Here is an 18,580-nt window from a genome sequence, read left to right on the forward strand (position 1 = left end):
TCTAAAGTGACTTTTCTCTTTTTCTAAAAGGACAATTGTTTTATAATCCATCAAACTAAATAACATGTTTTCTTGAATGTCCATTTAGCCTGTTGAAGTTATAATTTTTTGCTAATTTAAAAACACATCCTGTCCCTGTATTTTGTCTCCAAGCACCCTTTTCAGACTTCCTCATTCTCTTTTGTTTATGGACAGTTTTGATACAGACTGCTTACACTGGAAAATTTGACTTACATATTTTTCATGCATCCTTAAGAAATTGGGTTTTAAATGAGGGTTCTGCACTGAGGAGTTGAATCATCAAGATAAAATTGTGAGCTGTTGGACACATAAAGATGATGCCCACCTCAGAAGCTCAAATGCATGTCATCATCCTCTTCCTGCTAATCGGTGCGCCCCTCTACATATCCACGTTAAGCGTGTCGGATTCCTCCAGATCCAAGAAAGTGCAGATCAGACCCACAAGCACCCCCACCATCAGTCCCAGGCCCAGCACGCGGGGACCCTTATTACTTCAGTCCAGAGGCAGAGGAAATAATAGAGGAAATGGACGTGGAAAAGGGACAACCGCGTGGCCAGAGACACCGCCCAGACCCCAGGCTCAGGTCATGCTGTCTAAAAATGCCACAGCCCATGCTCTAAAACCTCCACTTGGTGCGGCACAGGTGGCCCCGCCCCCTCGCAGACTGGTGGAAGTGGACGTGTGCCGAGGATATTATGATGTCATGGGCCAGTACGACCTCACCTTTAACTGCTCCAAGGACAACTTCATCTACTGTTGCGGCACGTGCCACTACCGCTTCTGCTGCCCAGATCGCTCGCGCCGACTTGACCAAAACATTTGCCAAAACTACCACTCGCCAGTATGGGCTAATACAGCGCCACCTGGCACTAAGCCTACCCACCAGTTTACTGACCCTGACCTCAGTCGTATTGAACAGAGCAACAACACCGTATATGTCATTGGTGGAGTCATTTCATTCACCGTTGCTGTGGCTGTGGCCATCAAGGTGGCCTTTAACAAGGCCTCACGACAGGCACGTAACCGGGAGCTCAACATGCCCAGGTGATTAAGGATCATGTGATCATATAAACATACCTGAAAAAAGATCTTTCTTCTCCTCTCTTTCTTTACTAATGATGTGTCTGTGTTGACAGGGCTCTGGTGGACATGCTGCGCCACCAGTCCAACCCAGTTCAGCAAGGAGAAAGAAACAACAGTGTGGCACTAGGAACTGGAGGAGGAGAGGGCACTCTCGGGCGACCTTCGAAAAACCTGTACCCTACCCTGCAGAGCAAAGACAACCGTTGTAAGTTTAAAGACATCAGATCACTCACTTTTATAAGTGACACAGAGAATGTGTTTTTAAAATCAATGATGTGTTAATGGTGGATGATCTGAAAATATTTACATTGCGTTGAAAAAGCAAACAATTTTTAGACACTGAAAATAAAATAAGTTTGAAATATGTTGTTTTTAGCTTTAATTTTAGCTCGTTTTAAAGAAAAAGTGTGAATTGTTTCAAACCAACAGGAAAAAAAAAATATTTACAGTTTACTAAAATGCAAATCAAATAATAAGATTTTTACATTGTTCAAAGCCATTGTTGGAGGACAGTTAATAAATATAAAGATTATTAATTTATTAGTTAGTTTATATAAAGATTGGTTAATAAATATACTGTACACCGATCAACCATAGCATTAAAACAACCTCCTTGTTTCTACACTCACTGTCCATTTTATCAGCTCCACTTAACATATAGAAGCACTTTGTAGTTCTACAATTACTGACTGTACTCCATCTGTTTCTCTGCACGCTTTGTTAGCCCCCTTTCACGCTGTTCTTCAATGGTCAGGACCCCCACAGGACCACCACAGAGTAGGAATTATTTGGGTGGTGGATCATTCTCAGCACTGCAGTGACACTGACATGGTGGTGGTGTGTTAGTGTGTGTTGTGCTGGTATGAGTGGATAAGACACAGCAGGAGTTTTTAAACACCTCACTGTCACTGCTGGACTGAGAATAGTCCACCAACCAAAAATATCCAGCCAACAGTGCCACATGGTCAGCGTCCTGTGACCACTGATGAAGGTCTAGAAGATGACCAACTCAAACAGCAGCAATAGATGAGCGATCGTCTCTGACTTTACATCTACAAGGTGGACCAACTAGGTAGGAGTGTCTAATAGAGTGGACAGTGAGTGGACACAGTATTCAAAAACTCCAGCAGCACTGCTGTGTCTGATCCACTCACACCAACACACCACCACCATGTCAGTGTCACTGCAGTGCTGAGAATGATCCACCACCTAAATAATACCTGCTCTGTGGTGGTCCTGTGGGGGTCCTGACCATTGAAGAACAGGGTGAAAGCAGGCTAAAAAGGTATGTAGAGAAACAGACGGACTACAGTCAGTAATTGTAGAAAGTGCTTCTATATGGTAAGAGGAGCTGGTAAAATGGACAGTGAGTGTAGAAACAAGGAGGTGGTTTTAATGTTATGGCTGATCTGTGTATATAAAGCATTTATTAAAACGTCTGCTGTCACACCAGCTACCACACCGATTATGTTGAAAAAGTGAGGAGGTGAAGAGAAAAGATAATGTTCAAACGTCAACAAAGGAAAAAAGCTTTTACTGGGAAAAATACATTTCTATTTGCAAATCATTTGCAAAACATCAGTCATTAGGCTCCGAACAATTTGTAGGAGCAGAAATTGTTGTATTTTGCTTGTGGTTTGTTTAATATAACGTCAGCCAGGAGACATTATTCACACTGCTAAAGAGCATTGGTAGCATTTTCTTTTCAGCAGCCTGGACTGGCAGTCGAGTCAGAATTGATATAAAAATAAATGCTCATATCACAGAGAGAACCTAATAAACTATCAGAAAGTCTAAACAGTGAAACATGGAAGGTTTGTCTGTTATCAAGACAATGGACTTAACTACACTGGCAAGGCAAACATGTGTTCTCAGGGGTCCACTAAGATTCTTATTTCTTCATTTAATTTTACATTTCTCCCATTTCTCCCAATATTGTTATTTCCAAACACCCATTGAAGTTCTACTTCCACTTGCACCAATCCTGATTTTGCTAAGGATTGCCAGAGACGCATGCAGTGGCCGTCAGATTCCCAATTTTAACCCTAATCACTACTTGTGGTTTACACTTCAACTTCCCAGTTAACCAAACAGAACTCATTCATTTTAGTCCAGTGCCTATCACTGGTACACTAGGTGTCGGGTAGAAATACACTCACCAAAAGAGATTTCCTGTCCTGTATGAGTAATGAGTGTATGTACCAGGTTTACCTCATAAAATGCTTGGGGGAAAGTCACAGGAAGCCAGCTGGACAGTTGCTAATTTGCATGCATTGGTCACAATACAAACACATGTAATTCCCAGTTATGTCTCTTAATTATCCTATTATTCAGTTTGGGGCACTATAAGTTTTAATAGTTTAAGTTTTAATAGTCCATTAAGATTGCTATTTCTTCACTTAATTTTACATTTCTCCCATGTCTCCAAATATTGTTATTTCCAAACACCCATTAAAGTTCCACTTCCACTTGCACCAGTCCTGATTTTGCTAAGGATTGCCCCCCTGAGACACATGCAGTGGCCGTCAGATTCCCAATTTCAACCCTAATCACTGCTTGTGGTTTACACTTCAACTTCCCAGTTAACCAAACAGAACTCATTCATTTTAGTCCAGCGCCTATCACTGGTACACTAGGTGTCGGGTAGAAATACACTCACCAAAAGAAATTTCCTGTCCTGTATGAGTAATGAGTGTATGTACCAAATAGGTTTAAAATGCCTCATCATCACAGTGCATTTTAATATACCTTATGATAGCTATGATTATTATGTAGGCAATAAAAGCAAGCTCAGGAATATGTATGGGTCTGTATTTAGGCTGCAGTACCTGGTAGGCTTGGGGGAAAGTCACAGGAAGCCAGCTGGACAATTGCTAATTTACATGCATTGGTCACAATACAAACACATGTAATTCCCAGTTATGTCTCTTAATTATCCTATTATTCAATTTGTGGCACTATAAGTTTTAACAGTTTGCATACACTAATGCTAAACAGAAACATGGGTCTAATGTAAACCATGACATATAAATGCTATAGGACTGTTGTATTACACATTGTATTACACTAAAATGCATTTTCTGTAACAGTCACTAATGTTACTGGACTTGCTTGCACTCAGACTTACACATATAATGTTTTGTTGTGTATTACAGTAGGTAATTTGCAGCATAACTTCATAAATACCTCAGGTTCCAGCCCCAAACATACTGCTACCATTGGTAAGTCCTCTTTAATGCTGTGAGTAATTAATATATAAAGGAATGTATACAAACAAATCTGTATGTTCATATGTGTGTGCATACAGAAGCTGGTGTATTTGCCTTATGTATGTTATGTATGCATGTTATCATTCACAGAGCGAGCGTCACGTATGAACAACATGCAGATGACCTCTGGTGGGACACTAAAACCAAATAAACACACTAATGCCATGAAGCCTCAACCATCATTCCACCAGTCGCTTCATAACCTGGCACAGCTACCACCCTCATATGAGGCCGCCATGAAGCCTGAGCTTAACAGATATTCGTCCCTCAAACGGCTGGGTGAGTGTACAGAAGCATCTTTCACAGAGCACACACACACACACTCAGTTGGCCTGACTGCATGTCTTTGGACTTGTTGGAGGAAACCAGAGCACCCGGAGGAAACCCACGAGAACAGAAAGAACCCTGGCCATCCGACCTGGGGATCAAAGCCAGGTCCTTCTTGCTGTGAGGCAACAGTGCTACCCACAACACCACAGTGTGATGTGTTTTTTGTCACTTTGGATTAGAGTGTTGTTTAATACCACAACAAAAAACATATCCTGACTTGTTTGGATACTATTACATAAATCACTGAACATACTACTATTAGAACTGCCATAAAATTGCACTCATTCATTTGGCTGGGTGGTTGGCTGGGAGGAGGTGCTGGAGCCTATCCCAGCTTTTCAATGGGTCCAAGGCACACAGTAACACCCTGGACGGGGCGTCAGTCCATCACAGGGCAGACACAAACAAACAAACACAAACACACGCATGCACGCACGCACGCACGCGCACACACACACACACATAGGGCAATTCAGTGTCTCCAGTTAGCCTGACTGCATGTTTTTGGACTGTGGTAAGAAACCGGAGCTCCCGGAGGAAACCCATGCAGACACGGGGAGAACATGAAAACTCAGTACAGAAGGACCCGGACCACCCCGCCTGGGGCTCGAACCCAGGACCTTCTTGCTGTGAGGCGAGAGTGCTACCCACTAAGCCACCTGGCCAAATTGCACTCATGTCTGTCACAAATGCAAGCGAACATTTTGTATTAGCACATTAAAATAAATGTGTAGCAGGGGGCATGGGGGCGTTTTACATGGCATAATATTGTTTTTCTTATATAATCATCGTCTTTGCAAAAACAGTAAAGACAAATGTTTTTTTTAGATTTTAGAAATGTTTTAAATATCAGATACATTAAAACATCAAAAGCATACACAGAAATGTCAGAGAACTCTTAGTCAATTAATTAGTTCAACTTTAAAAGTCACTTTTAAATTGTATTGCTGCTTGAATTGTATCGAGTCACAGTTGTAAGTCGCTTTAGATAAAAAGCATCTGCTAAATGCTGCAAATGCAAGCAGCTAGAAACAACACTGTAAGACATGTACAACTGTAATCACACTGATCATGGCTAATTTATTCATAATAATTCATCTTTTTAATTCAAAGTATATACAGTGTATCACAAAAGTGAGTACACCCCTCACATTTCTGCAGATATTTAAGTATATCTTTTCATGGGACAACACTGACAAAATGACACTTTGACACAATGAAAAGTAGTCTGTGTGCAGCTTATATAACAGTGTAAATTTATTCTTCCCTCAAAATAACTCAATATACAGCCATTAATGTCTAAACCACCGGCAACAAAAGTGAGTACACCCCTAAGAGACTACACCCCTAAATGTCCAAATTGAGCACTGCTTGTCATTTTCCCTCCAAAATGTCATGTGACTTGTTAGTGTTACTAGGTCTCAGGTGTGCATAGGGAGCAGGTGTGTTCAATTTGGTAGTACAGCTCTCACACTCTCTCATACTGGTCACTGAAAGTTCCAACATGGCACCTCATGGCAAAGAACTCTCTGAGGATCTTAAAAGACGAATTGTTGCGCTACATGAAAATGGCCAAGGCTACAAGAAGACTGCCAACACCCTGAAACTGAGCTGCAGCACAGTGGCCAAGATCATCCAGCGTTTTAAAAGAGCAGGGTCCACTCAGAACAGACCTCGCGTTGGTCGTCCAAAGAAGCTGAGTGCACGTGCTCAGCGTCACATCCAACTGCTGTCTTTGAAAGATAGGCGCAGGAGTGCTGTCAGCATTGCTGCAGAGATTGAAAAGGTGGGGGGTCAGCCTGTCAGTGCTCAGACCATACGCCGCACACTACATCAAATTGGTCTGCATGGCTGTCACCCCAGAAGGAAGCCTCTTCTGAAGTCTCTACACAAGAAAGCCCGCAAACAGTTTGCTGAAGACATGTCAACAAAGGACATGGATTACTGGAACCATGTCCTATGGTCTGATGAGACCAAGATTAATTTGTTTGGTTCAGATGGTCTCAAGCATGTGTGGCGGCAATCAGGTGAGGAGTACAAAGATAAGTGTGTCATGCCTACAGTCAAGCATGGTGGTGGGAATGCCATGGTCTGGGGCTGCATGAGTGCAGCAGGTGTTGGGGAGTTACATTTCATTGAGGGACACATGAACTCCAATATGTACTGTGAAATACTGAAGCAGAGCATGATCCCCTACTCCGGAAACTGGGTCGCAGGGCAGTGTTCCAGCATGATAATGACCCCAAACACACCTCTAAGACGACCACTGCTTTATTGAAGAGGCTGAGGGTAAAGGTGATGGACTGGCCAAGCATGTCTCCAGACCTAAACCCAATAGAACATCTTTGGGGCATCCTCAAGCGGAAGGTGGAGGAGCGCAAAGTCTCGAATATCCGCCAGCTCCATGATGTCGTCATGGAGGAGTGGAAAAGCATTCCAGTGGCAACCTGTGAAGCTCTGGTAAACTCCATGCCCAGGAGAGTTAAGGCAGTTCTGGGAAATAATGCTGGCCACACAAAATATTGACACTTTAGGAACTTTCACTAAGGGGTGTACTCACTTTTGTTGCCAGTGGTTTAGACATTAATGGCTGTATATTGAGTTATTTTGAGGGAAGAATAAATTTACACTGTTATATAAGCTGCACACAGACTACTTTTCATTGTGTCAAAGTGTCATTTTGTCAGTGTTGTCCCATGAAAAGATATACTTAAATATCTGCAGAAATGTGAGGGGTGTACTCACTTTTGTGATACACTGTATGTGTACTTCATGTAAAACCAACAGATGGTCTTTTATTACTCATAGTGAAATCGCTAGTGTTTAAGTAACACTTACAGTGATAAAGCGCTCTTCACTGTGCATGCTGTAGTAATGTTTATATCTTAATAATTTTGCTGTGCACAGTATTTATGTGTTACAGCACTGTTCCTACACCGATCAGCCATAACATTAAAACCACCTCCTTGTTTCTACACACATTGTCCATTTTATCGGCTTCACTTACCACATAGAAGCACATTGTAGTTCTACAATTACTGACTGTAGTCCATCTGTTTCTCTGCATGCTTTGTTAGCCCCCTTTCATGCTGTTCTTTAATGGTCAGGACTCTCCCAGGACCACCACAGAGCAGGTATTATTTAGGTGGTGGATCATTCCCAGCACTGCAGTGACACTGACATGGTGGTGGTGTGTTAGTGTGTGTTGTGCTGGTATGAGTGGATCAGACACAGCAGTGCTGCTGGAGTTTTTAAACACCTCACTGTCACTGCTGGACTGAGAATAGTCCACCAACCAAAAATATATCCGGCCAACAGCGCCTAGTGGGCAGCATCCTGTGACCACTGATGAAGGTCTAGAAGATGACCGACTCAAACAGCAGCAATAGATGAGCGATCGTCTCTGACTTTACATCTACAAGGTGGACCAACTAGGTAGGAGTGTCTAATAGAGTGGACAGTGAGTGGACACAGTATTTAAAAACTCCAGCAGCGCTGCTGTGTCTGATCCACTCATGTCAGTGTCACTGCAGTGCTGAGAATGATCCACCACCCAAATAATACCTGCTCTGTGGTGGTCCTGTGGGGGTCCTGATAATTGAAGAACAGGGTGAAAGCAGGCTAACAAAGCATGTAGAGAAACAGATGGACTACAGTCAGTAATTGTACAACTACAAAGTGCTTTTAAATGGTAAGTGGAACTGGTAAAATGGACAGTGTGTAGAAACAAGGAGGTGGTTTTAATGTTATGGCTGATTAGTGTATTTACTAAGATTGTAAATATTTTAGTGGTTTATCATTCAAACAAAACAGTTAAAAAGAGAATCTATACCAGCATGTGTTTGATTCTTTCAAACTTACCCAAACATTCTTGGCATTCATCAGAAAACACACAAGTGCTTTGCTGATCTGTAGTAAAAATGTCACAAAACTCCAACATTTATAAAAAGGAAACAAAATTATCTCAAAATTCCTGCAAGATGTATAAACTTCAACAAAAGAATGACACAAATGGTGTAGATGGTACGGTGGCTTGGAGGGTAGCACTGTTGCCTCATCATGTCTGTGCGGGTTTCCTCCGGGAGCTCTGGTTTCCTCCCACATTTCAAAGACATGTAAGTTTGGTGGAGATATAAAATGGCCTGTGACAGTGTTTGATATAGAACTTGAACTGATGAATCATGTGTAACCTTTTACTACCTGTCCTGTTATGACTGAAAACAAAGTGGAAAACATGATGTTAAAATCAGAATAAACAAACACGGTCTGCTAAGGTTTGGAATTAAACGGGCTATAATTACTCTGTAATTGTACAATGTATTTTACAAAAACATAATTAGTAATATATTTTAGCTTTTTTTTCTTTTTTTTATGCATTTTTTTCTCCCATTTTTCTCCCTTTTAGCACGTCCAATTGCCCGATTGCATTATGCTTCCTCTCCACCAATGCCGATCCCTGCTCTGATTGAGAAGGACAAAGCTAACCCACGCCCCCTCCGACACGTGGGCAGCATGCCGTATGCATCTTATCACCTACACTTTGACAAGTGCAGTGCAGCTTAGCTGCGTGTACGGAGGGACACACCCTGAGATCACTCTTTTCTCATCTCTGTGCAGGCGCCATCAGTCAGCCAGCAGAGGTCGTAATTGCACCAGTCATTAGAGAGAGAGACCCCATCCGGCTTAGTCCTGCCCATATCTGAACAACAGGTCAATCGTTGTTCATGTGGCCGCTCAGCCATAGCAGGCAGACAGAGCTAAGATTCGATACAATGTATTCGAGATCCCAGCTCTGGTTCCAGCGTGTGTTTTTACCGCTGCGCCACCTGAGCGGCCACCTGAGCGGCCACCTGAGCGGCCACCTGAGCGGCCACCTGAGCGGCCACCTGAGCGGCCACCTGAGCGGCCACCTGAGCGGCCACCTGAGCGGCCACCTGAGCGGCTTTTTAGGTGAATTAGTAATTATGTTTGTGCCCCTGATGTGAAGAGTTGGTAAGAATTCATAAATACTCCATAAGTAAAATTATTTAAGGAGGAAATTAAGACATCTGTGTAGAAAAACAAATTTAAGGTGGTATGCTTATGGGGTGTATGAATGTTGGTCATGTGTTTAGTTTGGTTTAATAGTTTAACCTTATTTAATAAAACTGTGAAATGCTCTGGCGCTTATTTTGCCATCCAGGGTAGTAGTGTAAATGCGCTCATAACCTACAATATAAAGGCATTATATTATATTAATTATATTATATTATATTATATTATATTATATTATATTATATTATATTATATTAATTATATTATATTATATTATATTATATTTATTATATTATATTATATTATATTATATTATATTATATTATATTATATTATATTAATTATATTATATTATATTTATTATATTATATTATATTATATTATATTATATTATATTATTTTAATTATATTATATTATATTATATTATATTATATTATATTAATTTCTTGCATTCGGGTTAAATGAGTGATTGCTGCTTTCTTACTTGCCCAAATAAATCACACCAATGGATTAAATGCCTAAGTTTGATTCTGACAGACGTCTGAACTTATATAACTGTGAAAGAACCCTAAAGCGGCATGGTGGCGCAGTGGGTAGCGCTGACGCTTCATAGCAAGAAGGGCCTGGCTTTGATTCTGGGTCCTTTCTGTGTGCAGTTTACATGTTCTCCCTGTGTCCACGTAGGTTTCTCTTGGGTGTTTCGGGCTTCCACCCACAAGTGCTGTCAGGCAAATTGGAGCTACTATAATTGCCCTCAGTCTGTGTGTGTATGTGTGAATGAAAGCACTCTTTGTCTAAAATTGATGGGTGTGCATGAAAAATAGATTTTCAGCCTTGGATAAGACAGTTCTGGACAAAGGTTGACAGCTGTATTTTTTACTCCCTATTTTTAAATCCCTCTTTCTAATTGGTTGAGGCACGTTTACTTAGTTGTTGAAGTGCTGAATGTTCTTTCAAAACTTTACACCTTGCAAACCAGTGATAGAGTATCATTTTAAAGCTTCACTTTGTATTCGCATGTGTGATCAGTCAAGTCATTATTCTTATTACAGTCAAAGCATCAGTGCATTTTTGATTAATTATGATAACCATAGTTTAAAAAGATGCTTGTATAGAGCTGTAAACACTGCTGAGTGAACACCAGTAGTGGTACTTTTATTACAAGCTTTATATTTAGTTAGTTTGTTTGTTTATTAGGATTTTAACGTCATGTTTTACACTTTGGTTACATTCATGACAGGAACGGTAGTTACTCATTACACAAGATTCATCAGTTCACAAGGTTATATCTAACACAGTCATGGACAATTTAGTGTCTCCAATTCACCTCACTTGCATGTCTTTGGACTGTGGGAGGAAACCGCAGCACCCGGAGGAAACCCACGCAGATACCGGGAGAACATGCAAACTCCACACAGAAAGGACCTGGACCGCCCCACCTGGGGATCGAACCCAGGACCTTCTTGCTGTGAGGTGACAGTGCTACCCACTTAGCCGCCATGCCGTCCTTTATATTTAATAACAAACATCTTTTTTTTTCTGACCACAGAAAAGGGAGGTCTGGAAGAATATTCCGGGTACTGCACCACTAAACGGAGACCCAACAATCCCCCGCCATCCTTCCACTCCTCTCAACACCACTTGCCCTGGGGTGGTGACTACACGCTGGGCGGAAGAGGCACACTCCCTACCCATGCCACCCGACCACGCATACCCCACCCTCAGTCTGCCCCCAGCCACACCCCCAACCCCTACCCTCTGGAGCCTCCAGAATCCAAGCAAAACCAGAACTATGACACCCTCTCCAAACCTCCTCGCCGAGTCAAATCTACAGACCAGCTTCTGGCCCTGGCAGATGGCAACACTTTGTCAAGGCTTTCCAAGAACCAACAGCACCAGTACTACAAAGCCATGAATGCTGCAGCAGCGAAAAACTCTAATACCCAGAATACCCTACGCAAGTCTAAGGAAAGGCTGCTAATGTCACCTGATCATCTGGAGGAGGAAGTGGGCATGTGTGGGGTCGAGTATGGAGGTGGAAGCGGTGGTGGTATGGGCATGGGTGACTACACAGTGGGTGGAGGCATGGTGCCCACCCTACCCCGCGTGAGCCACCAGAAGGCTCAGTCCCAGCAGAATGTCTGTGCCACTCCTTCACTCGATCGCCATCATATGATTAAGATGAACTCGCACCCGACCTCAGGCCGTGAGCAGGAGCGCAATGCAGCTGCCATGTCAGGTCACCTGGGAGGAGGCGGAGCTGGAGGGGTGGGATGGAGCGAAATGCAGGGAACCGGGGTAGTCATGGGCACTGGAACGCTAGGAGGGCATAGCGCCAGAAGAATGGCATTTGCCACAAAGAGGCAAAACACCATCGAGCAACTACACTTCATCCCCGGAGGAGGTGGTGGCAGCGGAGGCGGTGTTGCCACAAACCAGGGAGTTCGGACGGGGAGCAAGAATGAAGTGACCGTGTAAAAAGAGGTTGGAGGTGGTGGAGAGTGAGTTCAGGCAAATGAAGGGTATGGAGAGTGAGCTTAAAAGTGGTAGGTAAAGATGGGATAATGGGAGAAAGAGTGAGAGAGTGGGCAGATGAAGGAGTGAAGTAAAAGGTGTGGGAGGATTATATGGGTAAGTGTGAATGGAAGGAGCCTGCAGACAGAATGCAGATGAATAAAAAGGTACAGAGAGAAGAAAGAGAAATGAGTGGATAGAGAAGTGAAGAAAGGCACAGAGAAAATACTGTAAATACAGAGAGAATACAACAGTCTTGTAGACAAATGTGAAATTTAAAAGCTGTTTTTTCTCTCTTTGTAAACTTTTAGCCATAATTACAGTATAGTAATTCTCATACGTTTGATAAGAGTCATCTTATAAAACCATTGTTAGAAATGATTAACGTGTAGAGACTGGGTAACAGGCGAGGAAGCAGGATATCATGTCACTGTGCAATGTTTTTATGGGATATTTCATGACATTGAATGCCACTATAGAGCCATATGTCCATTGAAACATCCATTTTATAAAAAGGAACAAGAAAGAAAAACAGCTGGATATAATTACGTATCAGAAGATACCTTCGGACCACACAGGTGGAGATTCTGGTTGTTGGATTATGCTGCTACTTTGTTGGATATCAAAACCATACTACTGCCACAAAAGAGGAGAACAACTGATGTCAGAAAAACCATTCACCAAATATAAGGGTTTGCTCATGTTGGAGAAATATTGCCACGATTTTTGCTAAATTCTTGAAATTTGAGACTCAACAGCGTTACTATTTGGAAACACACGATTATTGCCCTTGTCATACACAAACCCCATGTTCTGCCAGAACTGCTAGAGGAAAACAGCTTTGTTTAAACATGTGTTGAAAAGTTTACAGAGAACATTCACCCTCGATGTGTTATGGTACCCTCACCCGCCCCCCTTCAACTCAAAAATCCCAATAAAGGGACAGGAAACTTATCTTCAGAAGCCATTTTGAGTGGGCGGCACAGCTCGGCCCAAATGGAAAAAGAAATGTCTGACAATCATTGACTTTTATCAACTGATAAAAACTCATTGATGACCAATGGCACTTTGGATTCTGAGCCAACACTTTCCTTAATGTACAAGTGCAGGGATTTGACAAGGACATTTTGCTGATTTCGGAGGATGGTGGCCATGAATTACAACAAAACGACGGAAAACTGAGTTCTGTAAGGCTGTGCACACATTTCCTGGAAAAACTCTACAAATGCTCTATGTATTATGGGAAGGTTTTTAACTGTGTGGATGCCTTACACTGTTAAACGTTTGAGTGAAGAAAAACGAAGAGAATCAAGATCTGTTTTAATGGAAGGATCATTTTTGTTTATTAAGTGACAAACTACAACATGTTGGCAAAGATGGTCACCGTCAGAATTTAGCTCAGGTGTGCACAGGCACTTGAATGAGCGAACACCACAACTAACTTGCTGGCTTGCTGGTGAAATGTCCCTAATGTGTCAGCACTGTTACAGGCGACACCTGAGCGTGGGTCAGCTTATACAGTTGTAATTTTTTTACAAAATGGACAGAATATCACACCTGATACATAATCAATAATGCTTGTCAATATTAAGGGCTATACTACATGTTTGTCAGTGGTTCATTGCCTACGCACAGTTTATTGTTATTAAAACGGTAATGATAACACTGATCATAAAATATTGTAAATAAACAGAGTAAAACCTGTGGTAAAATTCAAAGTGAGGTAAGGATGACCTCTGCCTAGCCTACAAGACAGTTTGCTGTAAACCAAATTAGTTCTGATTAGCTCATCCTATTTTACAGAATGGAAAAAAATTGAAAGTGAAAGTATGGTAAACATTTCAGTATTAGTTATTTTATATGTAATGATGTTGCCATGTACAAGTGGTTTGAAGTAATTTACCAACTATTTTTAATAGGACAGAATCAGTTAAATGAACTCTTCATTTGATGGCACAGACGACATTCACCTTTGACAAACAAAACAGGGTCTTGAATGACAAACAGAATTTAAGGACAATCTTCCTACAGACTCTCTTATACATATATGTTTGTTATTGTCATTTCTATGGCAGTTAATATTATGGTTATTGGTGATATTTATTCTTGCTGTTATGATTACTGATTATCTTCTCATTATGATGGTGATATTTTTCTTCTGTGGTTTTAGTGTTAACTTGTTTTTAGATATTTATCTTACTCATGAAATTATTTTACATTATGATTACAAAATACAAGCACAAATGCAGGCACTCGTCCTTTACTATCTATCAGTGCATCCACCGAGTGCATTCAAACATTCCTTAGTGTGATGTCATAGTGTGACCGTCATAAAGAAGCTTGCCAGTGTCATTGTGGCAATGACATCACAGTAGGGTTGATATGATGTCATAGTGTTTGTAAATGAATAATAGGTTAATTTAATTAAATTCCAGCTGTTTGAATGTTTATTTCAGGGAATTAGAATAGCTAAATTAATTTAGCATTTGTCTTAAAAGGTCTGTAGCAATGTCTCTTTAGTTTTGTACCCACAAGCCATAACTGTACATTTTTATGAAATATTTCAATGAAACTGCAAGGAATAAGATACCATCAGTTGTGTTGGCCTGGCCTAGAATATTTAAGGCCGCTGTGAATCAGTCAAATATGTTTGTTTTTTTTCAGTCCCCAAAAAAAGAATCCCTTTTTCGGACCTTAATAAAAGTATTCTACATGTTGTATTTAGCTATATTCCAGGCATGTAATCTTTCTTTTATTGTGATAAATCAGAGTTTCTTTTTTCAGAGTGCAGAAACAAGTGACATTAAAGCCTGTGCTTTAGAAAAAACTAAAACCTGTTTAATTATTTACAGGGGGGTGGCCATGCTTGGTTGCATTTTAATTTATGTGCAAAATGGGCCTGACAGAGTAGCTTTAAATGTTCCTTTTTACATTTGTAAAGGAATGTACTAGAAAACCATGACATCAGAATTAAGGTTTGGTAAAAGTCTAATAAAACTTTTGTTTGTCTTATTAAGCTCTTTATTTCTTAAGCCCTTGTTCAATAACATATATGAGGTGAAAATACTTGTAAGAGGTTCACTTTGTAAAATAAAGTCAACTGATGAAAATGATGTTTGCATTTACTGCCTAAAACACACTTCTTTAATCTGCATCGTAATCGATTCTTTAAAAAATCTTAATATTAAAGGTTTTACCCACTTAACAATCCACTTGAACTGTAAATATTGCTCCTCTAATTGTTAATGAGAAAAGAAAACAACTTTAATAAATATCTCAATATACAGAGGTAAACATGTTATAAAGCACGTTTCTTTCTGTTACTTACAAAACTGTCTAATTTAGAAACTGAATGAAAATAAATGAAAGTAGTACTTTGCTGTTAAATCTTTGCTGTTACAGCGTCGAGATGTCTGTGGTGAGAAATAATTTGTTTACTTATAACAAACTGTCTACAAATACCTATGATTGAGGGTCCATCTGATTATCAAAAGAAATCTACATAGATGATTGGCTAGGACATGTAAGCACCTATTGATGTACACCGATCAGCCATAACATTAAAACCACCTCCTTGTTTCTACACTCACTGTCCATTTTATCAGCTCCACTTACCATATAGAAGCACTTTGTAGTTCTACAATTATTGACTGTAGTCCATCTGTTTCTCTACATGCTTTGTTAGCCCCCTTTCATGCTGTTCTTCAATAGTCAGGACCCCCACAGGACCACCACAGAGCAGGTATTATTTGGGTGGTGAGCCATTCTCAGCACAGCAGTGACACTGACTTGGTGGTGGTGTGTTAGTGTGTGTTGTGCTGGTATGAGTGGATCAGACACAGCACAGGAGTTTTTAAACACCTCACTGTCACTGCTGGACTGAGAATAGTCCACCAACCAAAAATATCCAGTCAACAGCGCCCTGTGGGCAGCGTCCTGTGACCACTGATGAAGGTCTAGAAGACGACCAACTCAAACAGCAGCAATAGATGAGCGATCGTCTCTGACTTTACATCTACAAGGTGGACCAACTAGGTAGGAGTGTCTAATAGAGTGGACAGTGAGTGGACACAGTATTTAAAAACTCCGTCAGCGCTGCTGTGTCTGATTCACTCATACCAGCACAACACACACTAACACACCATCACCATGTCATTGTCACTGCAGTGCTGAGAATGATCCACCACCCAAATAATACCTACTCTGTAGTGGTCCTGACCATTGAAGAACAGGGTGAAAGCAGGCTAAAAAAGTATGTAGAGAAACAGATGGACTACAGTCAGTAATTGTAGAACTACAAAGTGCTTCTATATGGTAAGTGGAGCTGATAAAATGGACAGTGAGTGTAGAAACAAGGAGGTGGTTTTAATGTTATGGCTGATCAGTGTATATTGGCTTTATGTTTGGGAATGTTGTCATGCTGAAATGCCCACATTCAGTTTCTTTTCCAATAGGATTCAAGTCTTCATTAATCTGTCAGGTCCATCACACTATTCATGTTTCCTTTGGTGATGTAAAATACATAGAAGCAGATCTATAGTGAGATGTCCCCACCTTCAGATCTAGCTGTGGGCATGGTGTTTTTGGGATCATACTTGAAACACCTACTATTTAAACAAAGCATTGCTTTGTGTAAATGCGTATGTGCTAAATCTTTACTGTTACCATAATACCATGCTACTTGTTGCATAGGTCAACAACTAAAAGCAAATAAAACCATGTGCAGTTTGCATGAGAAGCTTTAACATGTTCTCTGTGTTTCTGCGTGGGTTTCCTCTGGGTGCTCTGGTTTCCACCCACAAGTCTAACCAGGTTTGTAATTTATTTTAATTTGTATTTGTTTTTCATTGTGAATGAATTTAAAATGCATTATTTGTGCATTGGAAGTGGATATTTGTGGTTCATGTCTACTGAAGTCCTCATTACGACCGCCTGTGAGCACCATTTGTTGCTGATCAGATCCTCTGCAATCAACAGGTGAACTGAAATTGGCATTACCATGTACATTTTTGGGAGGTGGTCCTACTGTTTTGGCATATTACTGTGTATGTTTATTGTAAATCCGTGGGTGTAACGCCTTCCACTTTTTCTTTAACAATGTTATGTAATTACACCGATCAGCCATAACATTAAAACCACCTCCTTGTTTCTAGACTCACTGTCAATTTTATCAGCTCGGCTTACCATATAGAAGCACTTTGTAGTTCTACAATTACTGACTGTAGTCCATCTGTTTATCTACATGCTGTTCTTCAATGGTCAGGACCCCCACAGAGCAGGTATTATTTAGGTGGTGGATCATTCTCAGCACTGCAGTGTGTTAGTGTGTGTTGTGCTGGTATGAGTGGATCAGACACAGCAGCGCTGCTGGAGCTTTTAAATACTGTGTCCACTCACTGTCCACTCTATCAGACACTCCTACCCAGTTGGTCCACCTTGTAGATGTAAAGTCAGAGACGATCACTCATCTGTTGCAATGGACAGCGAGTGTAGAAACAAGGAGGTGGTTTTAATGTTGTGGTTGATCAGTGTATTTGCCAAACTAAGTGCACCTACTGTAGTTGTAAGAGTGGACGTTTTCCCCATTCCAGCTTTGTTGTCTTAATAGAAGTATTTGTTATTTGCAGGTTACCCATACCAGATACACACAGTATCACAGATGCTGGCTTTTTAAAATGCTGCAACAGGGACAGTTGTTACAGTAGCAATTGCAGCAGTAATAAGGAAACCCTCTGACTGTCCCCTCCAACTAACAGCCAATTATGTCTGTGTATGCACCCTGCCGGTCAATAGCATAGCTGAGGGTCAAACCCAGTGTGCAATGTGAGACCAATGTGCAACACATTACCTTGCCCACTAACCCAGGGTTGGTTGGTTTGTTCGTTTATTAGGATTTTACCGTCATGTTTTACACCAAGGTAATCAAAGTCATCATCTCTGTATGAAATCTTGAATTTGTTGTTTTTACTTCATTCAGATACACATAGCCCTTTGTAAGGTCTATTATAATGGTCACAATTAGGACAAACAAGCATTAAAACACTAAATCCATAAAATAGATACTTGATTCAGGTGATTTGCCAGTGGGGTAAGCCAATTTTACTATAAAATATTTTTAAATGGTATATCCAGCAGGTCTTCTCCACCTTCCAAATGCTCATTTGACTAAATGGGCACATTTAGCCTTTAGTGGGCAAGCTGTGGCCTAGTGGTTAAGGTACTGGACTAGTAATAAGAAGATCGCTGGTTCAAGCCCCATCGCTGCCAGGTTGCTGCTGTCCCCTTAGCAAGGCCCTTAACCCTCAATTGCTCAGACTGTATACTGTA

At 41.0% G+C, this 18,580-nt stretch overlaps 1 protein-coding gene across 2 annotated transcripts; it reads left to right on the plus strand.

Moving 5' to 3' along the window:
* The first annotated feature begins 281 nt into the window (after positions 1-281).
* LOC134310825 (protein shisa-7) lies at positions 282-15,457 on the plus strand. 2 transcript variants are annotated; one of them, XR_010011338.1, is made up of 6 exons: positions 282-1,066; positions 1,159-1,310; positions 4,261-4,326; positions 4,465-4,653; positions 11,289-12,420; positions 14,173-15,457. XR_010011338.1 is itself a non-coding variant. In XM_062992532.1 (5 exons), exons 1-5 carry the CDS (start codon positions 336-338, stop codon positions 12,215-12,217), a joined length of 2,067 nt encoding a protein of 688 aa, XP_062848602.1. In that variant the 5' UTR covers positions 282-335; the 3' UTR covers positions 12,218-12,570. The 2 variants fall into 2 exon arrangements, 1 of the variants encoding a protein (XP_062848602.1); XM_062992532.1 differs by lacking the exon at positions 14,173-15,457 and having other exon boundaries at positions 11,289-12,570.
* Positions 15,458-18,580: the final 3,123 nt, after the last annotated feature.

The sequence above is a fragment of the Trichomycterus rosablanca genome, chromosome 3 (assembly GCF_030014385.1).
Source record: "Trichomycterus rosablanca isolate fTriRos1 chromosome 3, fTriRos1.hap1, whole genome shotgun sequence".
Classification (NCBI taxonomy): Eukaryota; Metazoa; Chordata; class Actinopteri; order Siluriformes; family Trichomycteridae; genus Trichomycterus; species Trichomycterus rosablanca.

Excerpts from the sequence above, each read along its gene's own strand:
- LOC134310825 (XM_062992532.1), top strand. The coding sequence starts at position 336 with ATGATGCCCACCTCAGAAGCTCAAATGCATGTCATCATCCTCTTCCTG. Across the intron at positions 1,067-1,158 it reads CGGGAGCTCAACATGCCCAG|GGCTCTGGTGGACATGCTGC; the intron begins GTGATTAAGGAT and ends CTGTGTTGACAG. Across the intron at positions 4,327-4,464 it reads CAAACATACTGCTACCATTG|AGCGAGCGTCACGTATGAAC; the intron begins GTAAGTCCTCTT and ends TATCATTCACAG.